Source organism: Bipolaris sorokiniana, assembly GCF_000338995.1.
Source record: "Bipolaris sorokiniana ND90Pr unplaced genomic scaffold COCSAscaffold_5, whole genome shotgun sequence".
Taxonomy (NCBI): Eukaryota; Fungi; Ascomycota; class Dothideomycetes; order Pleosporales; family Pleosporaceae; genus Bipolaris; species Bipolaris sorokiniana.
In genome coordinates, this window is record NW_006911899.1 from 1,459,525 (window position 1) to 1,484,346 (window position 24,822).

Here is a 24,822-nt window from a genome sequence, read left to right on the forward strand (position 1 = left end):
TTATCTCAACTTTCGCGAAAATCTACTGATCCTAACTTCCACAAACGAGGACTATACATTACCCAACCAGGTCCAGTACAAGCAAGATCTTCAGCATGAAGCCCGCACAAATTATAGCGTCTGTGAACCAGCGAAACACAGAGTTAGAGAACCAAGTTTATCAAGTTCTTAGCAAGCTTCAAGAAACTCAGCACCAACTTTTCGAAGCGCGTACGCTGAATGGCATTTACGAATATCAACTCCAAGCCCAAAGTTCTCAGGCAATCATGGCTAATGAGACAATCGTCAATCTCAACCATTATATCTACTGTCTACAATCCAACATTGCATATGTCCAAAATCGATTAGAGCAAGAACAGCAGGCTTACCAGCAGGCAACTGCGTTCTTCCACCACCGAACCGCTGCCGAGAACTGGTCAAGAGTCCAATGGCGTCAGGGCGCTGTGAGCCTTAATACTGGAGCAAAGAGTCTTCACCAGAGTGCTGTCACCAAGACTAATGCTGGAGTCACAAATGATGAACCTACAACAGAGCTGATCAAAAAAATAAAAGAGATGAAGTCGAGTGCTCTGCTAAAGGAAGTCCAGCATAACGAGCTCAAGCGTGCCTTTAGAAGCGATAAAGAACGACTCGAAAAGATAAATCACCAACTTGTTACAACGAATAACAAACTTCGCTCAGAGGCCAAAAACAGCATGCGTGCTGTTCGAACGGTTCAGAAAGAAAAACAACGCCTAGAAAAGCTTGGAAATACTGCCGATATGGCAAGAGAGCTGAAGGAAGTAGAAAAGAATTTGAGCAAGACTATTGGGGAGATGGAGAGACTTCGAAGCGAACATCAAGCTGCACTCGCTAAAGCTGAGGAATTCCGCTTACAGGCCGAGCATCACAAAGAAAAAGACAAGAATTCGATGCAAGTGGTAACTAAGCTGAAAAAAGAGGTTAGAGACTTGCAAAACGCCGAGAGAGATAAAGGATACTTAGCAGATATCAAGAGTCTAAAGGCCGAACAAGAGCAGCTTATCTTGAGAAACGCTCAACTAGAAAAAGAGATTGTAGACAAAGAACGCATTGCCACTGACAGCCTACCGAGGACGGTAGAACAGACCAAAATCGCCAAGGAGGCGAAGAAGGAAGTGGCTATTTATAAAGGCCACGCTATAGCCCAGACGAAATTACCGCTAGAAGGTCTTTCAAAGACCAGCCTAGAACTCAGTAGGACGATTGTTATAGGTGTCCTCCGCTTGTTGAAGGATCTTAACAATCCAGACAAGGCAACACCAGCGGATAGAGAGATAGAACAATATCTCATGGAGCAACAGCAAGCAATAGTCGACCACGCTTCAGCAGTACAGTCGAACGTGGTCAAAGTGTCAGATGTGATCAAGGCTATCTACGATCGACTACTGGAGGAAATGGTGGCAACAAATGTGGATGATTTTATTCAATATGTCCGTAGTCTATACAACACGCTGGAAGAAAGTAGCTAGTCCTCTCGTTTGGCTTAGCAGTATGGAAGTTTATTATTCAATCAAACGCTTTGTAGTTCAAGACTAGTAGGACATAAGATGTACTCAGCAAATTCTATTTTCTAGAAAAGTGTAGTAAGGATGCATAACAGCTATACGACTAGCTCTGCGCACTTAGTTACAGGAGCCAGATTAACTGATAACAAAGAAGAGTCTAGATAATAAGCAGCTGTGTGCTAGACAATCTTAGAAGATGTCGTGAGAATGGTGGGAGTAGCCGCATTGTTGGAAATGACCAAATTTCCAGCACCTGCCCCTGGACAAATCGATGAAGTAGTCCCATTTCTGCACATGTAACTGCCTACTCCCTCTTTAAAAGTACTAGACACTTCCTTTAGGCCAGGATACCATTGCCCCTCTTCTTCTCCAACTTTATATACCGTATTGCATGTATCATCACTAGAAAATTAGAGGCTTACTTATAGACTTTACATAAGATCGGATATACCTAAAGAATTGGCAGCATAAACCTAAGTCGATTGCAATAGAAGCGACATCATTAAGCCTATCGGCGGCGACGCAGCGGTCCGACGATATAATTGGAGCAGCACATTGCCTCCATGCCGTCTCCGAGCAGAAGTGCAACTTTAACTACCTGTTAGTTCTAACTATAAGCGCCTAATATTTTGCCTACCCTTCGTGGGCAATCAGGTTGTTCAACCCTATTGTGCTGAAGATTAATCGTCATTGTTGATTGGGCGAGGACATTTCCTAAGAATGCGCTCATGAAACACCAATGATGATATCGCATTTTGAGGTTAAGTGAAAATCTGATTCTAGGCTGTAGACTTGACTAGTAAAGACTATGTTCTAACCTGCATTATATATTCCAAAACCTAACATTTTAAGGACTACTCTATTAAGAAATGTATTTTTGTAAGGACTTTTATTTATGCAGGTAGGCTACTAATTAAGCAGCAGATATTTATCTATGGGCTATCTAGAATAGTTAAGTAAGCGGTCTAGACTTAGATAGAACTACTATTGACCCCGTAACTAGTTCGCAATTATATGTTATATCGTGCACATATTTTAAAATAGTACGAAGCATGCACATCTTATGTAACCAGCCCTTCTATCGTCTAGAGTACTATCACTGATGACGAGGTTTTAGTGTGATGCTAATCACGTGATCCTTGGCCCTGCGGTGATCGCTGCCTCCAGCGACTCAAATATTAACTTAGAGTGACTCTCCAGCCTAGGGTGCTAAAGTTGGCTACTTCAAGGAAGAGCTGTATGTTTGGCACTTGCGTGAAATCGATCGCTGCGCGCGAGCCCGAATCAACACTAAACGAAAATGTTCTATAGTGTGCGACCAGCTGGCGCGCAGAAACCTCATCGTTTGAAAACTGATCTAGGGTAGTTAAATCTAACAACTGTATACCCGCAGTTGTGAGCAACCATTTCCTTAACCGACAGCTTCCGGTATATAGATGAAATAGCTGGCTCATTGTTAATATGAAACCTAGTGAACTAAGCGAAGCACTATGTGCTGCACCGCGAGTGTTTCTTTTTATACACGTCGTAATGAGCGTTGGTTTTAGAGGAAAACGCGGTAGTGACACGGATAGTGGGTTTGCTCCCATCATCCGCAGCGCGTCCAGTGGTGTTAGCCTAACTTCTTTGCGAAAACGGTCGCGCAAAGAAGGCACATACACCCACAAATCAACTGTACGATCTGGAACATCGTCTACCTTATACCAAGATCCCTTAATAGGATTGGGAGACGCTTGCATTGGCGCACTAAAACTCATAAGAAAGTCTCCCTTCGCATTTATGTCTGAAACAGCGCGAACGCGGCCCAGTTGATACTTGTCACAAATAAACCGTACAGGGTTAGAATGTCCTGTAGTGCTGAATTCGACTAGTGAGTCGAGCGTCGTCGCTGTTGGCGTGAAAACTGGAAATGTGCCCAATAAGTAGATTGTGAGTCTTCCATTCCCGCGAGAATTCAAATAACGTTCCGTCGCGCGCAACCGCTGCTCGAGTGCACAAGCGCCGTCTCCAAGCAACATCAATTTCATGCCCTCTCGTGAAAGTCTTTCAACCGCAGGTACATCCCAAACTAGATCTCGGATTGGCCTAAGATATCTCTCTTTTTCCTTCGCAGTCAAAACGCACAATTTCAAGTTAACTAACTTTGCTGCGTCGAAGGCGGACACACTATCCAAGATTTTTCTCCGAATCGGCGAAAGAAAGAGAAGGTACTCAAGAGACCCAATGCTTTTTTCCATATCGCCACTTGCAATATCTTCTTGTCGATTGCCGGCGAACTTTTCGTCATACAGAAGTTACGGGGACAGTCTGGATACTGTCGGCCTTTTTGGATAGGGGATGGAGTTATTACTTCAAGACTAGAGCATCCGCTTAAGCTGAATGAGCACTTAGCGCGGGATACATATAGTAAGTTTTCGGTCGTTCATAATCTTATAAGAAAAGATAGGGTAAGTAGCTATACGTCAATAATGTAAGGGCAGGAAGGTCAGCCAGCTATCGCGTGCCCAGCGTCATGATAAGATGACGCAGAGGCACGTGCGTAGCACTACCAATAGTACCTAATCCCCGTACACATCATAAGCAAGGGTTAATAACCTCTTGAAAACACTAGCCCCTAAGGTATATAAGCTGTTTGAGGGCACGGTAGTCTACCATCCGGCCTTTGGCATTGCACAAGATGGAAAGGACAACAAACAAGTAGGTCTTACAGTGAAGTACCTATTCAAAGCTAAGCCTCCAAAGTACCGATATACTCGACTTCAATCCTGCTTCTCCAAACATCCGGGCGCTTCAGACCTCATTACGCTCTATATCATCTGAAGATGAAAAGTTTCAAGCATGCATAGCTATACGGAAGGAGATGCTTTCACAACAGAAAGAAGCTGACTGGCTATTTAAAAAACTGAACAAGGTTATGATAGAAGAATGTTATCAATATAGGAAGAACGAGCAGCCGCAGCTAGACTCTCTTTTCGATGCGAAGCAATGGGAGCAGTTCGTCAACACGGCACAATCTAAGATCAGGATGAGTAAGCAGTGTCTCGCTCCGCTTGTTAAGACAGCCGAGTATTGGGGTATGAATAAGGTCCAATACTATGAGTGGGCTTCAATGGGACTCAAGTACTGCAATGTACTTGCAGCAGCAGCTTCTCAAAATCCCGTCTGGGAAGACGCCCGGGTCAAGCTTAACCAGCTACTTTTGAGAAGGATTACAGAAGGGCGTTTTCTAAGAAAGACAGCGAACCCTTTCTACCTGGTCGACTTGGAGCACCTTATTGCTTGGACGGGCAAAATCGACTTTGAAAAGAAAGGCCGCAGAGCATACATCTTGAAGTATAAGACAATTGCCGAATCCGATCTGCCAGTTAACTATGTACTTGACCGGTTCGGTGTCATTGCAGCTGCAGCATGTCAAACTGCTCCATCGACATTCACCGCGACGGAACTTGAAGTCCCGTATCATCCGCACAAAGCTGCAGACATATTCACGAGAAGTACAACAGCCATCTTGGATAGCCATCTTTCTCAGCGATGTGCTCGTAATTGGAAAGTATTGCGAATGCTTCTTGTACAAGGGGGTTGTGTATTAACTATGCTTTCTTTGCTAATATGTACAAATACAGGGGATCAGTTGTATTCTATGTACATTAGCATAATCGAAAAGATAGCACAAAGTCTTTAAAAAAGATATCATCTAGGAGGCGCAGGGAGAATCAAATGATGCATGTATGGACAATGTTAGCCGTTCCATCGCTAGATTAGTTAACTTGTACTATTTGAATTTTATTTTTGCCATAAAAAGGACTAGGACAGGATCTTCATAAGCCTGCTAGGACTCTATCCCTAACACTCAATGTTCTGAATAGTGTACTTTTGGTCTCCCTCAACGACGCCGCAGACATTGACCCAGCCAATTTCAAAGTCATCACTCTTTGGGTTCTTCAGCTTAGCGTTAGGTGCACATCTTGCATCTACAGAATAGTAGCTTGTTTCCATCCTGGGTGCGGTGTTCCAATCGCAAACATCGGAAGCTGGGTTTTCTGACCTGCGACGGAGCTCTTCAGGCGATGCTAAGATATTGGATTTGTGAATATGGTGATTGTGCCAGGAATGCTTCCCACTATGACGATGTTTAATGGATCTCCTCTTACGTCTAGCCAGCTTTGCACCGTACGAACTGCTGCGGCTTGTCGAGTATTCATCGTAGCCGTCAGATCTGTCTTTTTTTACCTGCTCTTTGTGATTCGCTAGTAGGATCTAGTATTGCAGTATAATGTGTTGTAGGAACAGTTTCAAAGCTTGTATGAGTGGGCGTGGTGGTACTCCTAGCGCTCGAGCAAATCTGAACCGCTGCACAGTTCATGAAAAACTCGTGCTCACGGTTCAACCAGATCCAAGCAAAGACTGCGATACCTGTTGGTATGTTTAAAGGGACCTTGAATTTAAAGACTTGTGGCATGTTTTTGTCTCTGTGAGGGCAGTTCCCATGATATGAAGCTGCGACTTTCCATGTCTGACCTTTGTCCACGGAGAATCCAACCTGGCAGCTTCCACCATAGTGAGTTGATCCTGGAACACCGATACTATACATGTGGTCGGATAACTCAAAGTAAGCGTCCTGGCCAGGTTCCCATGTTACTTGCGGTCTGCCTTCCTCTGTATCTAGAAGGTCAAGATGACCACGACAATCGCCAGGAGAGGATAATGTTGTTTCACCCTGAGAATCGCAGCATCCAATCGGAAAATTGAATTCTTTATCCACTTGCGTTGTCAAAGAGTTGGCTTCGATACTGCCACCGAGAGGGGGCGGATACCATAATGACATGTGTGCTCGAGCTGTAGTCACTAAGGATGCTAGGAGGATTCGCACTATATACATCGTATAGTAGGTGTGTAATGTGCAATGTATAGGGCCCGTGAAGATGTCTGGTTAAGAAAGTCGACTCTCGCAGATCTATATAGACATACGCAGGCAAAAATTCACTAAGACATTATCTAGTGAATGTAACAATGAAACGTGTGGCGTGTATATGAACTCAGCTATCACTTGTGACTCATAGTGCGTGGTTGTTTCTTTGTCGAATACAAACATTCTAAATAGCATGCTATGATGTTACTATAGATACATTTATGATAGTAGATGCTATGAATAGCTAAGAATGGTTCTATACATCGTAGCATAATAGCCCTCTATGATAATGGGAGTGGCACGTTTACAAATCCACAAGCAAAGGTAGGTGGATGTACACCTGCTATACACAAGGGGTAATATCGTAAGGGTAAGAGACAATAACCCCTTAGGTGCATCAGGTTGTGAGGTACAAAAAGCAAGGTCGTGCTACAAGGTAGAACTGCCTTATTAGGCATGAGCCTTTGGCAGTTTTCCTGCCGACCACAAGGGTTGTGGTTACACTGAGACGCAGCAGGGAAGGGGACGTCGCAGTTATAGTGAAGCAGCAGGTATTCGCCATTTAATGTCCTCTCCATTAAGCAGACTCCCACTCCTGGCATTTTCGAATAGTATCCTAGGGCACTTTATGTGAAAATTTATTCTTCGATTTGCGAATGATGATGCGTACTGTATGCAGTTTTCGCCTTGCCTTCTATCGACAGATTGCACCATGCACGTCGTATTCCTCTGTGTGACGTTGTGCTCACATCTGTCCACCCTGGATTTCCGGCATTTTTTCGCACGCTGTCTTTAAGAGTTTTCCAGTTTTCTAAGAACGGGGCATACTCCACCGATCCAGACAATACGAGCAGGTACTTTCCATAATGGGGTGTAGTAATAGTCATTATAAGCTTTGATGTTACAGAATGAATTCTGGAGCAAACTCAGAACAAGAGCAGATCTGAATGATTAAATAATATACCGGATCTTCTTATTACTTAAGCCGCCGGCTGCTCAAGTTGCGATTAAGAGGGTAACACGGAAGAGCTCGGATGACGAGAGATATTGCCGGCTATTGCGTCAACGCGAACGGCTCGCTACGGAATCGAGTAGTCATTCCACTTAAAGTTACTCAGAAAAAAAGGTCGATCGATTGCGAGAGAACCTATCTAGTCACACATCTATAGACTGTGGTATTATGATAAAATCTCAACACCTCGTTGGGCGGGTACAACAATTTGATTATGTGACAGTAATCGCCCGACCTTGGTCATACTATTCCTACACGTTGGACAAGTAACATGATTTTTGTTTGACTCTCGAGGAGAGCTTATCCATGTTAGAATGCAGCCTCGACAATATACGTGGCCTTAATCGTTAGCCAATTAACTACCTCAAATGTATAATATCAACCTACCGCAGACTAGGGCAATGCGGACGGAACGTCCAGCATCGAAGCAGATAGCGCATTTTAGATTGTAGAGTCGTATCGGTCTCTGCCACCCAAAGTCCATGTGGTCGGTATGCTGGCAAGGAAGAAAGGGTGCCTCACCCGGAAACTGGACACAAAAGCCACAGATAACCTTCTCATTATTAGTAACATAACTCGATGTGAATAACAAAAGACTTACACAACGACAATCCTTCAAAACATACACAAGGCTGGCTTTTCCGCTATCTACTTCAAGTATTTTTGAGCACATGGCGCAATGTTCTACATCAGTGGTAAGATCAATGCAAAGCGCTTTTCGCGTGGAGCACATTATTAAATAGAAAGATAATATAGCTTGATGTAGTTTGTCGATCTTATAACATATATATACGAGGATTTTGAAAAGACACGTTACGTAGATTTAGATGAAGATTGCACAGAAGTGGTCAATATCAGACACTTGAGAGCCTTATAACCTTTGTCGCAATGCGTGCTAAGAGATAAGTTGAGAGAATATATATTTGGAAGCCATACTATCTACACTTGGCGGTTCTAGTAGCGGTGTACATTGGACCGTGGCCTTACAAAATTCTCAGGCAGTTCGGCGAGCGTTTCGATGTTGGGAACTTCTGCGTGAAGATCACAACTAGAGTGTAAGCAATTAGATATATCGTTGTTTGCATAAATAGCATGGTAGTAGTGATTGACCCTGATAACTAGGCTGCTACTGTCCCTTAAAACCCTTTCTATCAGGCGTTGAGTTTTGGCACATGTCTTTCTTGAACAGATTTGAACATCTTGGACGTGCTGAGTGCGGCTGGATCGTCGTTTACCGCAGAGTAAACAAAGACTTTGTCTGGTGTTTTGCGTAGTCATGATACTAGTAGAAAGACCTAAAATTACGAACTTATTAGGCCTGGTGAAGTTCTAGCACGTAGAATGTAGATAAAATAGATTTTGATTAGTAGGGTATCTATTTCTTATACTCAGGATACAGTCATGAACGAATATGGCCTTAATTTTAGGTGCAGCGACACTGTATAACCTAGTCAAGACAACTAATAGAGATTTTCTAGGTTACAAAGCACAGCACTAACACGTCATGGAAAACAGTATCTATCTCAATATCTTAGTCGACAGTGTAAGGATTAACACACTTAATAACGAGAGTAGGGTAGTTAACTAATAATTTTATATAACTATAATAGTCTAACGTATGTCTTTACTTACTTTGATATCTACTAACCGTTATAACTAAGTAATTTACTTAAATATGTGGGCTTCTAGTATCACTGCAATACTTATGTACGATCTCCGCTGTACCCTGGCCGAGAATGACGGGATTTTGGGATGGGCGGATACCGAGTGCGTTAGCAGCTAAAATCACTTGTGGTGCTAGCTTCACTCGTGAGTAACACCTGATCCGTTGACCTGTGCTATAACTAGTATATATTTAATCTTATTTTAGAGTTTTCTTTGCTCTATAGATCGTTTCTAGTGTCTCGTAGCAGTTATAGTCATTAAGTCGTGGCAAGAAACACCTATCTTCTATCGGCCCACGTGTATCTAAACGATGTCTCTATCCAAGCAGCTTGCCCTCCTGGTGTTAGTAAGCCGCCCTCTATCCTGGGTAGTTGCTCCTACAATATGGTTCTCAGGTCTGATTCATTCTGGAAAATATAAATTGGGTGTATAGCAACTACTCTTTGGCACTGCGCTAACCTTGCCCATATGTCTTAGTATGTTAGCAACTGCCACCCTGAATCCCCTACCTCGTACTGTACTGACGAAAAGAGTTGCCTTTGGAGTGAATGATGTTTATGATTATATATCAGATTTGCAAAATCGACGCAAGATTAATCAATGGACGGACGGGACCGCTCTCCACCAGCATCATCACAGATGTGTATTGCTAGCAGCTAAAGCATCGACTGCTCTAGTTATATTAGTAACTTTTACCTCATGGAGAAAGTCTTCAGAGCTCTTTAGTTGTATCATCGCTGTTCTCGTGTTGCTGTGGGCATACTCATCACCCCCTTTCCGACTTAAGGAACGACCGGTCCTAGACTCACTTTCAAATGGAGTAATATGCTGGCTTTTCTGGGCTTGCGGCTATATTTTCGATGGAAACGTAATATTTGTCCCTTCTGTACTTGCTTCAAAGAAGGGCTGGCTTATCCTCCTGTATGGTTCAGCTCTGCACAGCATGGCCGCAATGGTAGATGTGGAAGCAGATACCTTTGCAGGGTATCGTACTATTGCGACAATCTACGGGGAGAAGGTCCCAGCACTGTTCTCTCTTACTTGTTTGTGAGTGTCCCCCCTAGGTACGCTTTCAGTACTAATGGGGCTTTTGATATCTAGTTTGCTTGCTAGTTTTACGATAAATCTACGGTCTGAAGTCGGTATGGCTATCTACGCAGGTGTCTTCACTTCTTTCATACTTGTAATTATGCCCCGCGCGAAATATATCTTAACGAGAGCTGCTTTTCTAGGCTCTTATGCTGGCGCTATTGTATGGACGGCTAAAAAGCTCTACGCAATTATGACAGGTCAAAAGATAGTTGGAACTTGGTGAAAAGTTGCATTAACGAGTACTACTTCACACGCCTATTACTAGTATACTATCGCAGCCGAGGTAGGGCTATAGAAGCAATGACTTTGGCTAAACTAAAGCTATATTTATATTAAATATATAGAAATATATAGAAGTAGTAGATATTTTAGATAGAATAAAACTAATAGTAGTAGTTTTATAAGTTATAAAGTATATAATTAAGATAAAATAAATATCTATATATAGCTATAAGAATTAACTATATAACTATAATGTCTATATTAGTAAGTAAATATTAACTAAGAATTATCTTTAGTATATATTTAAGTAGAATCATATAATTTTAAGAATAGTAATAAACTATAGTATTAGTATAAAGTTAAACTATCTATAATTTGATTTATTAAAGTAGTTATTATATTATAAAGAGATATATATTAGATAAACTAGCTATCTATAAAAGTTATTTTTTCTTTTACTTAAAGCTATCTTATATATACTTAAGTAGCGGGACTTTAACTAGATTGAAGCGCAAGAGCTCTAATCCTTTCTTTATTGTCTGAGCCACACAATCCCCCATCGTCTCCAAGCGCTAAGAAGCGGATTTGACTGTTATCTGGAAGCGGATCGGCTACGATTGGTGGATTGAAGCCTTTGTACCGTTGGGGATAGCGAACCCACACATTTTGCGGAACATAACACCGAGACCAGGCTGGATGCTGTGAATCTGGTGTTTCTGGATCTTCTTGAAGGTTGGCAATATACATAGGATAACCAGATGGAATTTTGGTCAGGGATCGTGCTGCTATCAACCGGATAGGCGAGCATGACATATAGAACTCTCGATTACCGGACGAATTCAGCCAGGTCCTGTTGAGTCAGTAGCGCACTGTCAAGGAAGCGTCTGACTTACCATGCGAAGATTACCGCATCTCCCCCTGGAAGGGAATCAGGAATATCGAAAGAGTAACTCTGATCGATATCATATAAATTTGTAAGTTTACCTTCTTGACCCTTTCGTACACGCACGCAGTTTCCTTCCCAGCTTTGCACGACAATCCAGGTTTCCCCATTATCGTAGGAAAATGATGCCTGGCAAGAGCCTCCTGAATGAGCTGCACCTGGCTCGTGCATGCTAGAGCCAGTCGTGTTTGTGGAGTCATAAATCCTATGAGCAGGCTATAAGCTATTGCTTGGAATTGTTCGAGTATGAACTGACATACTGAAACGTTACCGTACTTCCAGTATACCAAGTTGCATGAGCTTCGTAGTTAATCACATTCCTGTGATGTCCCTTGCAAGGAAAGGATTGCTGACCCCAACCTGGACCTTGGTAGTTTGGATCACCATTTAACGGCATGATCAGCTTTGCCACCTGTGGATCCCAGAAGAAAGGCGCGGGCTCGCCCACAAAGACGTGCGAACGGACGATTGCAATTGGCAAAAAGGCCCAAGAAGATTTCATATGCATCCTTGAAGTTAGAAGTATATAGGAGTTTTCCAGGCTATGGTTGTATTTGATATTAGGCAATGCCTCCAGTTTTATATGATGCTCTCAGCCATGCACGTGGCAGCTAGTGCAAGGCCAAGGCTGGAGAGGTGGTCGAGGAACGTGGATGACGAGGGGCAATGAGTAATTCACACGGATATAACCTGAGCTAAAAGCCTCTAAGAATCACAGTGATTTTCTCTTCACAAACAACCATCTATCTCCTATCCGTTTTTCGTTTTCAGAATGGGACATGCCAGCTCTAAATCGGCTTCTACAAAGGATGGACGTGTTCAACTTCCAGTCACGGCCCAGGAGCAGAACCAAGAATCTTTACGGGACTTGGTCAACAATGGAGAATTTCAGGCTCAGGTGGTCGAAAGATCTTTTCAAATCTTCTTGCATGAAGATCTCTGTGATCACTGGGCGCTACAATTTGATTTCTTAGTTGCGTTGAAGTTCGTCTTCGACCGAATTAGACCAAGAAGTGTTACTGTAGTCTTCCCAAATCTGCCGCTACGTCACCCCACTGGAGATATAAAAGCCTTTTTAAAGCTAGCCAAGATTCAGACTCTCTATGAAGGGATTCGACTATGGACCGAACATCTAGCGCAAACCGGCAGTTTGCACCTTGAGAACTCTGACTGGCAGAGTGCTTTCCAGCAAACGCGCGAAGGCTATCGCTTCAACCTAATACAGGCTGAAGGCCATCAAAACAACAACACACTCTCAGAAGAGCCTCGTACAGGCAATAATAGAAGAAGCGCCGCTGAAGAAATGACCAAAACTATTGAAGATGCATACAGTAACTACAGTTTGGTAGAAGAATCCTCTAATGAGGCTTTGAAGGAAAGGATAAGTCAAAAAGCGAGAGATCTCCTTCCGCGGTACATGGAGCCTGTTCCCCTTAACTTTGCAGTCCATAACTACGAAAGCCTGATGGAGACATCGTACGATGCCGGCACGGGTATTAGTTTGACTAATGTTGCACTGCAGGCGTTCACAGACGCCAAGGAATCCTTAAGAGGCGGACTTGGCTCTAAGATCGACATCATCGTCGTCAAGGGCAAGCTACCGCAAGCTCATGTCGGTCTTCTGTTAGAGGCCAATATTGGAGTTCACAACGCTATCTACGGAAGCAAAAAGAGCAAAAAGTCACAAATAACAGATTCTCATGGCATTTGCTTCGCCATGTTGCCGAACACAGGGGATGGCAGTATCTGGCACAGATTGAGCTACCGCAGCAACAACAACAGGGGCTTTTGTAACTGTGTTGAACTGCCTACCAGTATCTCACGACGTCCTGTCACTGGAGAATTCGTGCGTAGAATATTGCTCGGCTCAGTGGATTCAACTGCTGTGTAGGTTTTTAATAGGACATCAGGCTGGTAGAACTAACTAGATTCATAACACATATATATGCAAATACGAGATTAGCGATAGATTGTGAATGGTATCTTTCAATTTTTTGTACTCTTACTAATCCGCCTTTCTACTACTGAGCGCATGGAGTAGTGAACGATTGTCCTGTGGAAACGATGCAACATGGCCTCAGGATCATGACATATCTGTAAGAGCTGCTCTTTCTTCCTTTCATCCAAGTTTTCGTAAACCACCCACGTAGGTTCCCATTGTATCCAAACTTCGCCTAGCTCCTCGTGTACAATATAGCCCCGATGGCTAGGATACGTTTTCTGTAAATAATAAAAGAGACCCTTGGTCATTCGGGCGACTTTCCAGTAGGCTAGAAAAGCTGGAAAACGGCTATTCGCGTTTGAAGAGGGAGGTAAGGGCTTTGCCGCGACATATCCAAGTAAACCAGGGCGATTTTTTCGGACCTCGACAGAGAATTGATAAAGTAGATCTTGGGGCGAGTGTTGAATTGACTTTTTTTCCATTGTAGGCTCCCATGAAATAAGTAACTCGTCTTCGCCTCGAGCGTGAACAAGCCACCCCTGATGTCCATGTTGACGAAGTGCATGGTACTCCCGTGTTGAAAGCCATGAACTTTCCCAAAATACAAGCATATACAGAGGGTTAATGCTGAGAGCGCCTAAACAAGGCCATGCATCTTCGTTGGTTATATTGCTTTCAGGTTCAGTCTTCATTTCGCCGTTTAAACAGTAATCTAATATCGAAAACGTACAAGAGATGGCTTTATTAAGTAAACAGGATGATGTGTCCAAGTTGGGGATGGAAGAATTATATAAAGTGAGAAATGATAAATTTGATAGGTATTATTGCGCTCGGGGAAAATGGCACGCTAATCCAAGTGCGGAAAAAACCGCATTCTACTACGTAAAAAATCGGAGTGGTCTACCCCGGAAGCTATCTGGGTCACGCCCTTGGAGATCAAGATCATAGGTCAGGGTATTCGAGATGAGATCAGAGACAGCCTCCGGTACCGGTTCTAGCAGCTCCGGCCTCGCCTGCAACGCCTCGCCAAACCAAGCTGCCTCTACCAGCGTTAATTCATCTATACTGTTCACTGACATTAGTGAAAGTTTTAAAACACATAGAATTTTATCATACTCTTTCAGCTGGATGGGCTTACTAAGAGCCTTCTCCTCAAGCTCTTCAAGCTCTAATCCAAATTCAGTCGTACTCAAAGAAGGCAAATCGGATCCAAAGCTTGGAAATAGAATAAGCAGTGCTGGGTTTAAGGATCTCCTGCCTCGCAGAATATTGTGTAGAACTCTCCCGTCCTTGATGTATTTGTTGATACTGCGTCGAATCCGTTTTTCATTCCCGCCATTTACCTTCACAATTTTTTTTGAAATCTCATCTTTGACCATGTCAGGGGCACGCTTTCTTCTTTCTGACGCACTGAGATTTTCATAAACTCGATGTATCTCTTCAGTATGTGGAGTAGGAGGTAGCTTCTCAGAAATACCCTGCTTGAAGCTGATAGTCCGTTTTCGAGCTGAGACTCTTCGTCTTTCTTGGGTACTATTACGCTTCTCTTCCTTCAGCGCTTCGACAGCTCGCAGATATGTCTCAAAGTAACAATATTTGATATATCGATTTCTAGCAACCAAGATATGGCTTTCGCTTTCTTGCCTATCCAAGTAAATATGGATTTGGTATAGTTTTTCGAAGATAGGTCGCTCTGTGGCTGGATAGGTTTGACATTGGTCTTTCCTAGTAAACGCCAGTCTGAGTGAGTCAAGAATATGAGGAGATCCAATCTCATTCACACATTGTAAGATGCGTAAACAACGCTCGCGGTTTATCTCGGAAGGCCTTAGGCGAAGTGATTCTTGTAACGCTTCGTGCTCGAAATTTCCCAGATTTGGTACGACAATCTCAACAGTTTGTCTTTGCGTCTCTGAATAGGCCATTTTGCACCGGGAATCAGCCTGTTCAAACCTTGTAGGCTTACTGGGAATGCCACACTTCTCAAGAACCGAATCGAGTTGATAGGGCGCTAGCATTTCCTCTAGAAAACGCATGCGTAAATCACGGGATGTTGGGACATTCTCGAGGGACCAACGCCGAATGTAGGCTTCTGCTATCCAAACCGATACCAGAGTACTTTCCATATGTGGCTCAATGCTTCGAGGCTGAAGAAGGTCAGTTAGTGTCAGGAGTCCAGTGGGTGATCGGCCTACATCAATATGTTCCGTCCTCCATTCAGGGCGTATCAGCCACTGAATCCCAAGAGATGGTAAATCCCATGTTTCGCTATCAACAATAAAAAATGTTTTGCTCGTCTCAAGCCCTATCACAATCAGAGGCGAAGCGTCTTCATTCCGGCGTACGATTGCTACAAAGTCGGTGTAGGTGCCTCCTTCCACCACGTCTGGATCGAATCCACCAGAACAAAAATCGATAATGAGAATCGGGCCGGGCAGTAACGTATGCAATATACCATGGATGAGTCTTGACGGAAGGGGCCTTTCTTTTACTAAAGGTAATAGAATCTCCCGAGCATCAACACAATCTGTACCCTCTGCAGTTTCTTGTGGAAGGCGAAAGCCCGAGCGACAAGCGAGATCCACATAGCCTTGAAGTATTGGATCAGCGTCAAAGTTTTCTGTGTGACTTTGGTTGGTCGGACATTGTTCCTCAGAGTATGTAGCGGCCTCCTCGACGTCACACGGCACCTCGTCATGTACAGAGGTATACCAGTCTTCGAACACTTCATCAAAATAATTAGGCGAGGGTAAATTATTCATGATATTCCCTCCAAACTCTTCTCCATTGAAGAACGAATCTGGAGCATCCTGTTCCATCAAGCCTAGTTGTGGCTCATGGACGACACTAGCATGTGGAAGCTCAGAAACCCGCTGATTTTCGACATCATCTAGATCCTCCAATGCTTGGTATGGAGCAGTGGCACTAGTTTCCCGATGAAATTGGGCGTTCGAGGCTTCATTGAGTACTTGCACTGGCTGTACATCCGTATGCTGGTTACTGACCAGCCTTGCTGTATAGGGCGTTGGAGAGAATATGTCTTGCTCTATGGGATGCCTGAGTTGCGATGTCTCATGCCCATAATTCCTTTCAAGAAGGTTTATGTCTGCATGGCTATCGTTGTTGACGGGTAACTGATTCATCAGGATCTCTGCTGCAGCATTCCTTGTTTCGTGTTCATCATAGTTTTCTTCGTAGAGCATTTGTGACTGTGTCCCATGGTCTTCATTACTGGACTCAGACTCAGATTCGTCTTCATTGACAAACAGCGGGCCCGTTGAAGCATATTGAGGAGCGGATGCGACGAGGCGAGAAGACCTTCGCACCCCTTGTTTCGCACTACCCACACATTTAGGCTGTCGATGGGTTTGCATGCTTGCTTGGCTTGCTCTCCTGATAGAAATCTTCTGCTGTGCGTCCTTCTTCAAACAGTCGAGCGCATCTATCAGGGCTACAAGATCATCGAAGTCGATTGCATCACTCATTTGCAACCAATTGTCTACCACACGCTTTATCTTATTAGATAAATCAGCCATGGCACGTTTTTGTTGGAATTTACACACCTTGATCAAGTCTAGGGCAGAAGGCAGAGAACAGTCTGGCGCCATCATGTCAGCGAATTGGATAGGCGAATTATGCACGGGGTCAGCAGAGGCATCCCGCAATTAAACCTGCTTCATCATGCAAGAGTTGCTCACCAAGAGCGATTCCCTACCTTCCGTCGCTGCCTGTCTTCCGTCGCACTAATCCGGCCCGGAACGGATGGATTCACTTGTAGGCCAATAACGCTAGCTTGTTTTGTAGTCTACTAATTTGGGCTTAGCGTAACAAGCACGACACTTCGAAGTGCTCCTGCTTGTTACGCTAGTACATTTCTAGAGTATGTTTTTCAGAGACTGTAGTTTAGACAGATCTTTGCCGCTCAAGCTATAGTAACTGTGTAGAGTATACTCTTCTAGGCGTAGCGTAACAAGCACGACACTTCAAAGTGCTCCTGCTTGTTACACTAAGCCATTCCTAGACCAGATCGTTTAAAGCGATCAATTCGAAGAGTCTCTGCCGCTCAGAACCCATCTACTTCATGTTAAAGCTTACTCTGTAAGAACTGAATATCTGGCTAACGCGATGGATAATACCTTCGAAAAATCGTTCGCCAAAGCTCAGCAGCTCCAGGGTATCTCTTTAGGATCATTCATTGCATCTGTCTCCTTTTCTGCGAGCATATTCACACTACAAGTTCTTGCGTTTCTCGTCATCCGCAAGCGATTCCCAGATTTCTAGTAAGCTCAAGGCATTTTATCAGATCTAGCGCTGATTACCACAGCCCTATTATTCCCGACCATTACGCCAATACACCGGTAAACTGGAAGACATACATTGCAACCAACTTGGTTCGATTTGACCCCCGCCACGAGCATCTCGATAGATACTTTTTTCGCCGGTACCTACGATCACTAGCTGTTATATTCACTCCCGCTTCGATACTTATACCACCTATTCTTATTCCTTTGAACTACACCAAAGGAAAAACTGCTGTTCTTGGAGTAAGTGGACTTGATGCGTTGGGATGGTCCAATGTTGGCCTTGATCAGGCAGATCGTTACTGGGCCCATCTCATCCTTGGTTTGCTTTTTATCGTACATGTTTGCTGGGTTATCTGGAACGAGCTTGCATTTTATGTTGCAACCCGGCAACACTCAACATACGCGGCCCTGTGCACAGTACTCATCGAATCTATACCCGATGATTGGATGTCCGAGAGGGCACTCACGTCTCAACTCGAGGTCTTCCCTGGCGTAGTTACCGCAATTTCCTTCAATCGCGACTATAGCCTAATTTCCCGGCTGGCAGACAGACGGGAGCATTTGGCTCGATCCCTCGAGATGGAGGAGATTTCAAAGATACGGAAGGCCTACAGAGCAGGCGTTCAGAAACGAAGCAAGAAATCAAAACTTCCCCAAAGAACTAGACACTCAGGCTACAAATCACGCAGCCTTCTAAACCTCTTCGTCTGGATGGAACGTGAAAAAGTAGATACCAGCATAGTGTATCGAGAGAAACTTCTTAAAACTAGTGAAGAGATGGACTTTTATCGTGCAGCACCAGAGAAATTTCCACTATTGCGATCTGCCTTTATTACCTTCGCCAATCCACTAGCCGCTCATATGGCATGTCAAACCGTGATTCATACTGGCTCAGGTTATATGACACCCCGCACAATACCTTTGTCCATTGACGACGTGGTATGGAGCAATATTAACATTACTTGGAAGGGCAGAACCATACGCACTGTCCTTTCGAACACGCTTATCATGGTAACGGCGACTGCTTGCGTCATACCAGTAGCTCTGGCAGGTCTGCTCTCCCAGGTCATCTACATCACTCGGGTGGTGCCTTGGCTGAGCTGGATCAGTGAACTTCCAGAATCCTTCCTAAGTCTACTCCAAGGTGTATTGGCTCCCACACTAGTGGCCATCTTGACTAAAGGATTTGTCGTCGCATTAGAGTATTTTGTCAGGCAGCAGGGTATCTCTTCCAGGAGCCATATAGACCTCAAGATTCAGGATTATTACTTTTATTTCCTCTTTCTCCAAGTTACTCTCGTAGTATCACTTTCTGCAGGACTTACCGCGATTGCGAACGAGATGGCACATGGAGCCTCATTGGCTGTGACCTTGGCCAAGAATCTACCAAAAGCAAGTAATTACTTCTTGTCATATATTCTCTTACAAGCTTTTTCAATTAGCGCCAACTCTCTTTTGAGATTTGATCGCTTAATAGGAACCTTTGTACTAGGCCCAATCTTCGATAAGTCAATTACTCAGATGATGATAAGAAGAAAGGGCCAGGACCTCCAATGGGGCACTTTTGTTCCTTTTTTTACAAATCTCTCTTGCATTGGTAGGTCTTAGATTTGGAACATACGTTTAGCAGCATACACTAAAAGAACTAGGATTTCTCTACGCCATTATTTCACCCATCATCATTCCTTTCCAGGTAGTTATAATAAGCTTGTTTTGGATCATCTACTCCAGATCCAGTATCCTGATCACTAAGCGGGATCACGGGGGTCTCTTCTATCCCAAAGCAATCAAACAGCTCTTGATGGGCTTGTATCTAATGCAAGTCTTTCTTATCGCTCTATTTCTTCTTGTACGAGACTCGCAGGGCAACATTAAGTGTATTAGTCAGGCATGCGTCATGTTGGTTGCTACAGGGTTGACTGTGATATACCATCGCTTGCTTTGCAGAGCATTCAATCCGCTGATAAGCTTTTCTCCCACTGCGCTCAACGAGAGTCTAGCCGAGGAGGCAATTCCCCCCCCTCCTTTTCTCCACAAGGCCCTTACATCAATTCCAGTGATTAGAATCCCTAAAGATGACCACGGGATCAGTTCAGCTCGAGCACTGCAGCTTAGAGAGGAACTAAAAGGCGTGGCAATATCTGATACGGACGCTATCATAACTGCATCAGGCAAGATCCGCTTAAAGTAGATACTGTGGGAACAGGGTCCTAGGATCTTTTCTGCACGAACGTAGTATTTGCAAAAATTGCCTTTAAATAATAGGATTGTATAATGTAAACATTATGCCGTAATTTGTTACATCGCATGCACAGATCGTGCGTTCATGCTTACATGTACCTGAGTCATGTCTTGTGGCGCGCGCAAATCTACTTTGTAGAGCCATTACAGGAATCCTTGCATGAATTAGGGGGCTGGGGATACGAATGGAACATGGAGAAAGACGACCGTAATTGCCGCTATGCATGAGTCCGGAGAATCGGATGTCGTTATTATTGGTGTTGTAAGCGCTGGTGATTAGTAGCGTATGCGCTAGGTGAAGCTTGCCGCGCCGCAGTACAGCCGAATAGACGAAAAACGCCGAATATGTGATCATCTCATGCGAGCATTCCGTTTTCCGGAAGACCTCTTGAGGTTCATTGAATGGGCCGGCATCCGGAATAGCCAGGCAACGGCATACCTTTCCGCCCCTTAGTGGGCCTGCAAACACTGACGTGAACGGATGTGTGCCAACGAGGGCGTACGTAGACAGATCGCTATCTAATGCGAGAAGAATGTACAGCTGGAGTTTTCTGTTCCAGAATTCTCAATCACTCGACTATATATACTACCGTGGTATAGACAACATACAAATAACCCCTTCATCTTGATTTACAGTGGCCTCTGCAATCAGTCTCAGCATGTCTCTATACGAGAAAGGCGACGTCGAGATTAGGATCCAACAAACCCAGTTTTTTATCTCTTCCTCAGTCATGCTGGAAACGTCACCCGAGTTCAAAAAGCTTTTTACCAAGCCAAACGGCACGTTGCGTAAGAGGATTGAGCTCCCTGATGAAGATCCTGAAGCTTTTCGCCTGATGTGCCAGTCGGCTCATGGCTCTTTCATACCGCAATCTCACATATCGCTACAAACGCTTGTGAAGATGGCTGACGCTATTCGACGATACAAGATTCCCACTACATCGCGCGTACATAATACCGTAGCGTACAGCTTCATCACACAAACCCTAAGGCCAGAGACGATTTCTACAGCCAAACTCCTTATGCTTATTCATGTAGCCAAGGTTTTGGGCCCTACCAAGTACCATCAGCTACTCCAAGATGTCTTTTTTGTCCGTCCACTTCAATTGGGGCCATTGCCCACTGAGCAGTTTGCTGGTGGTCAGGATACAGATTGTGTTGTACTGTTGGGTACGTAGTCTCTATTAGCGAGCATAATGAGGGTTACTAAATATCACAGCAAATCTGATGCTCCGAGGTGCAGCATGTCGCTCAGAAGTCGCAAGCACACTATTAAGTCCACTGGGTATCGGCGAAGCTCTCCATCTACGCGAGAAAAACGACTTGGCTGTATGGATCTTGAGGGGAGACTCAAGCCTACAAGAGATAGATAATCGACTTCGAAGTTTGCGGAGCGCTGTAGATCTCCAGAGAGAACAGCTACTGGACGCTAATGTAGCAATCGAGGAAGCAACTGCCGATATCAGCCGTTATGTCCGCACTACTATAGGAGATGCTCTGGAAGCTGGAGATAATCTCACACAAGAAGTCTTGAAGCTAGACACATGCCATGAAGTCAAACGATTAGACGTCCAGATTGCAGAAGACGGCCGGACATCGAGGAAACTAGTGGGTGTTGATGACCTGGACCTGGAGCGCGTTTCTTCCAGCAGCACACAGTTTGAGAATATGGAAGCCTACAGCGAACCTGTGGAAGATATGCTTGATGGCTATCCAGAATTCGAGGATGACGAGTCTGTGACTTATGCCAGAACAGTGTAAGGGCATATGCTCTGCGTGGGATACGTCATAGAACACGAAAACCTCACACAATATATCAATGCAATACAATTTCATTACTTTCAACTACATGCTTGGATCCCCATCCTTCGCGCCAAAGAAAAACACATCTCACACGATTTGTATGGCTATAGCCATCGACGCGATCTTGCCGCTTCTACTGGGTCTGCTTCCGCGAACGACAAAAACTCTTGTAGGTCAAAGCTGCTTCCTAGAAACTCGTGGTCCACCTGTGCTAAGTTGTACTCCGTTAACGGAAGATCTGGTTGCATTGAAGGTGCCATGAAGTTACTCCGTTGAGACTCAGTCGCAGCAAAGCTTAGATATGACGAGGTTTCTGGCTGCGGTTGTGGTAGAGACAAAGTGGATGTAGTGCCCAGCCATGGGATCTGCTGCTGCAACTGGTCGGTACTGGTTTCCATTCGCACAGGCGGTGTATTAACATATTCCACGATGTCGTGCAAGAGTGGGCGGTCGTCTCCTGAGCTCCGACCTGGCAGTACTGGTATGTTATGGCCAGTTCGAATGTATTCGTACAACGTTTGTACTGTCTCCTTTAGCTGTTTGTTCTGTGCCTCAAGGAGAGCTATCCTGCATAGAATATGAGTGAGTTGGACCTACCACTGCTCAACTCTTAGTAATACTTACGTAGATCTTTTATCCCACTGGTGGCCCGCGTCCTGGTTGTAATCACAGCGGGTATCGTCCGTTTGGCATCTGTTGCATACACGCTCCCCATCACACAGTACTACTGTGAGTATTTTACTCAATCGCATTTTGGCTAGCTGCGCTTACTTTCGTTTTCTTGGCTCGGCACCGATTGCATGCTTGCTTCACTCTTTGCTTAGATCTTTGCATCGCGTTCATGATTATCTGCCAGTGCGTATCACATAACATGCAAGGAACCATTAGGGGCATTATATGCGCCCAATGCAAGCATAGGATAGCAGCGATGTAGTGTTGCTGTGCCACATTCGTGCATGTGGCGATTTTCCAAGAGTTGGGCTTACGTAGTCCCTGAAGTGAAGACTACTGTGCCACAATTAACGTGAACATCGGCCATCTCATCCAAGACGCTAGGAGTATATGTCGGCTCAATAAATGTGATAGCGGACCACTTTACCATATTTGGAATCAACCATATCTGTCACGCAAGCAGGTATGATGTCACCTTCGTTAATCTAGGGCACTTTGACGGTCACACACAATGCAATAAGATTAGATTTATGGACTATCCAAGTACCTCCCAACCCACATACTACTATTCTCCCTGCCATACGCATAGAATATATCATTAGGTCGCTTAGATCTTTTACGGCGATGGCCAATTTGAGAGGGAGTACAAGTCTTAAGTTGTCCGGATCTATCTACTAAAAAAAAAAAAGCGAAGGTGCCTTGGTGTCTAATATCTGTTATTACTTTCATAACCTCCGCTTGAATAGAATCGCACTCATATATCGGCTCAGGGCGCATATCTGTACTATGTGGCAGACGCCAGAAGGTAAAGCGGTCAATATGAGAACTAGCCAGATCGGGATTCACGGGTCTCGAGTAGACCGAGGAAGACCGCAATGGTGACCAGGCCGGTTGGGCCGGTTCAGTCCGTTGAAAGCCCTCGCAGGTACTGCTGACAGACGTCGATTCAAATCTCTCGAAGAACGACATTAAAATCAACACAAGTATTCCGTATTCTGTCAAAGCATATCTCGGCTCCTGGGTAAGTGCTGTCCATATTGTGGGAAGAAATAGTCCTGGGTGGCTCCTAGGCATCCGTATGGTAGTCGTGTTGTCAGTCGTCATCAATGGAGTTGGAGCAGGCGGGCGAGGCTCAAAGATCGTTTGACCGTTTTGGCGGGAATGAGCTTCAGCATCGAACTTTTCTGCAGGCACAGAGAATATGTGATTTGGTCGTTCCCGAAGCATGTGCATGCGAATCTGTGAAAGATCTGGATTTTGATTGCACAGAGAAGAGATCTCCGCAGACGCAAATCCAAGCTTATGCGCAAAGGAGCCAAGCCGAATGATCCATTCTGGACGCTCTGATTGTCCCATCTGGTCTTTTGTTTCTTTGTAAGAGTTCCATTGGCTTTTCGTGTGGCGCGATAGATAAAGACAGAGTTGCCAGTACGCAACCTTTTTGGGATCGCTACATGCCATAAAGCGTGCATCGAGGGCGCTGTATTCCACTAAACATTGCTGCTTATTTTCCTCATGCAGCTCGTAACAACGCTGAAATAGAATGTCTCTTACCGATGGAAGATGGTTGGATACTAGGCTGAATTCGTCCCTCGGGGGGAATAGCTCACTCGCTGGAAACAGCTCTCTCAAAGGAAGCATAATCGGTCCTAGTACTTTAACGTGCTTGAAAAAAGTCTGGAAATTTAAAATGAGTCCTTCGATAGCAAGAACTCTTTGAAGGATTTGAGCACGAATAGCAGAATCGTGTACGCGAGGGAAGACCTGACATGTGGCAAACATGGTCTCTATTGTTGAGCGATCCCGAGAACTCCATAGAGGCGCAAGGCCTCCAAGCTTCTCAATAGTGTATTCATCACAGAGATAGGCGTTTCCATTTGTGATTGTATACCAGATCTCGTACATCTGGCTTAGATAGTATTCAATTTCCTAGAGAAGTAAACGATCCGAGTTACTTTGGTTTCAGGGGACACGTACCTGTCTGCACCGCCAGCTCAGAATCAATGGAAAGCATCCAAGCTGAAAGGCCATCCATAGGGAGCGAAATGGCTCTAGTTTTTCAAGACAGTCACGAAGCCAGTCATTACGTAGAACTTGATGAAGGCTCTTTACCTTAGCTCCTAGTAACTTCTTCCACCTTAAAACGACTTCGTAATCTTTCTTACGTTCATAGAAGCGAATGTGAAGAAATTTTTCCCCATCACATAGAGGCGCATGTCGCATGTACGATTGACGAATCCAAACTAACGTAGATGCAGGTGCGTCTATCTACTATTTAGCAGCTGATTGTAGGTAAAACAATGATTCACTCACCTGAACTGTAGAGATCGACGAGCCACCAATCATTTTGATCTTGCGATCTATCTCGTTTTGCGGTTTCTAATCTAAATCGGCCGTGAAGGCATGGTAACTGGATATCACCAGAAAGAACCAGCCTTGGCGAATGTCCAACAGCATATAACTCGTGCGTGGAGATGCCCGCTTTATTCAA

At 44.4% G+C, this 24,822-nt stretch overlaps 13 protein-coding genes across 13 annotated transcripts; 6 read left to right on the top strand and 7 right to left on the bottom strand.

Annotated features, from left to right (window-relative positions):
• Positions 1–95: 95 nt before the first annotated feature.
• COCSADRAFT_159419 (uncharacterized protein) lies at positions 96–1,490 on the top strand (the record flags this gene model as incomplete). Its single annotated transcript, XM_007700663.1, has 1 exon — positions 96–1,490. One exon carries the CDS (start codon positions 96–98, stop codon positions 1,488–1,490), a length of 1,395 nt encoding a protein of 464 aa, XP_007698853.1.
• Positions 1,491–3,109: 1,619 nt separating this feature from the next.
• Positions 3,110–3,715, bottom strand: COCSADRAFT_72863 (uncharacterized protein; the record flags this gene model as incomplete). The annotated part of the gene is made up of 1 exon (XM_007700664.1): positions 3,110–3,715. A coding segment is annotated over one exon (606 nt), but the record flags the coding sequence as incomplete, so codon positions are not given.
• A 671-nt stretch (positions 3,716–4,386) lies between these two features.
• COCSADRAFT_170268 (uncharacterized protein) lies at positions 4,387–5,116 on the top strand (the record flags this gene model as incomplete). The annotated part of the gene is made up of 2 exons (XM_007700665.1): positions 4,387–4,917; positions 4,979–5,116. The coding sequence occupies 2 exons, from the start codon at positions 4,387–4,389 to the stop codon at positions 5,114–5,116; spliced, it is 669 nt and encodes a 222-aa protein (XP_007698855.1).
• Positions 5,117–5,336: 220 nt separating this feature from the next.
• On the bottom strand, positions 5,337–6,405 carry COCSADRAFT_355161 (uncharacterized protein; the record flags this gene model as incomplete). The annotated part of the gene is made up of 2 exons (XM_007700666.1): positions 5,337–5,582; positions 5,815–6,405. The coding sequence occupies 2 exons, from the start codon at positions 6,403–6,405 to the stop codon at positions 5,370–5,372; spliced, it is 804 nt and encodes a 267-aa protein (XP_007698856.1). The 3' UTR covers positions 5,337–5,369.
• Positions 6,406–7,097: 692 nt separating this feature from the next.
• COCSADRAFT_57040 (uncharacterized protein) lies at positions 7,098–7,301 on the bottom strand (the record flags this gene model as incomplete). The annotated part of the gene is made up of 1 exon (XM_007700266.1): positions 7,098–7,301. A coding segment is annotated over one exon (204 nt), but the record flags the coding sequence as incomplete, so codon positions are not given.
• Positions 7,302–9,422: 2,121 nt separating this feature from the next.
• On the top strand, positions 9,423–10,163 carry COCSADRAFT_170270 (uncharacterized protein; the record flags this gene model as incomplete). The annotated part of the gene is made up of 2 exons (XM_007700667.1): positions 9,423–9,537; positions 9,646–10,163. 2 exons carry the CDS (start codon positions 9,423–9,425, stop codon positions 10,161–10,163), a joined length of 633 nt encoding a protein of 210 aa, XP_007698857.1.
• A 1,052-nt stretch (positions 10,164–11,215) lies between these two features.
• On the bottom strand, positions 11,216–11,715 carry COCSADRAFT_48501 (uncharacterized protein; the record flags this gene model as incomplete). Its single annotated transcript, XM_007700260.1, has 3 exons — positions 11,216–11,276; positions 11,320–11,541; positions 11,630–11,715. Coding segments are annotated over 3 exons (369 nt in total), but the record flags the coding sequence as incomplete, so codon positions are not given.
• Positions 11,716–12,672: 957 nt separating this feature from the next.
• Positions 12,673–13,260, top strand: COCSADRAFT_85820 (uncharacterized protein; the record flags this gene model as incomplete). The annotated part of the gene is made up of 1 exon (XM_007700668.1): positions 12,673–13,260. One exon carries the CDS (start codon positions 12,673–12,675, stop codon positions 13,258–13,260), a length of 588 nt encoding a protein of 195 aa, XP_007698858.1.
• A 95-nt stretch (positions 13,261–13,355) lies between these two features.
• On the bottom strand, positions 13,356–16,919 carry COCSADRAFT_355175 (uncharacterized protein; the record flags this gene model as incomplete). Its single annotated transcript, XM_007700669.1, has 4 exons — positions 13,356–14,023; positions 14,216–14,371; positions 14,450–15,254; positions 15,588–16,919. 4 exons carry the CDS (start codon positions 16,917–16,919, stop codon positions 13,356–13,358), a joined length of 2,961 nt encoding a protein of 986 aa, XP_007698859.1.
• Positions 16,920–18,194: 1,275 nt separating this feature from the next.
• COCSADRAFT_87177 (uncharacterized protein) lies at positions 18,195–19,806 on the top strand (the record flags this gene model as incomplete). Its single annotated transcript, XM_007700670.1, has 2 exons — positions 18,195–19,212; positions 19,265–19,806. 2 exons carry the CDS (start codon positions 18,195–18,197, stop codon positions 19,804–19,806), a joined length of 1,560 nt encoding a protein of 519 aa, XP_007698860.1.
• Positions 19,807–20,484: 678 nt separating this feature from the next.
• Positions 20,485–21,679, top strand: COCSADRAFT_355186 (uncharacterized protein). The gene is made up of 2 exons (XM_007700671.1): positions 20,485–21,026; positions 21,076–21,679. Exons 1-2 carry the CDS (start codon positions 20,516–20,518, stop codon positions 21,615–21,617), a joined length of 1,053 nt encoding a protein of 350 aa, XP_007698861.1. The 5' UTR covers positions 20,485–20,515; the 3' UTR covers positions 21,618–21,679.
• An 84-nt stretch (positions 21,680–21,763) lies between these two features.
• COCSADRAFT_159425 (uncharacterized protein) lies at positions 21,764–22,411 on the bottom strand (the record flags this gene model as incomplete). Its single annotated transcript, XM_007700672.1, has 2 exons — positions 21,764–22,226; positions 22,284–22,411. The coding sequence occupies 2 exons, from the start codon at positions 22,409–22,411 to the stop codon at positions 21,764–21,766; spliced, it is 591 nt and encodes a 196-aa protein (XP_007698862.1).
• Positions 22,412–22,859: 448 nt separating this feature from the next.
• Positions 22,860–24,599, bottom strand: COCSADRAFT_86099 (uncharacterized protein; the record flags this gene model as incomplete). Its single annotated transcript, XM_007700673.1, has 2 exons — positions 22,860–24,260; positions 24,309–24,599. Coding segments are annotated over 2 exons (1,692 nt in total), but the record flags the coding sequence as incomplete, so codon positions are not given.
• Positions 24,600–24,822: the final 223 nt, after the last annotated feature.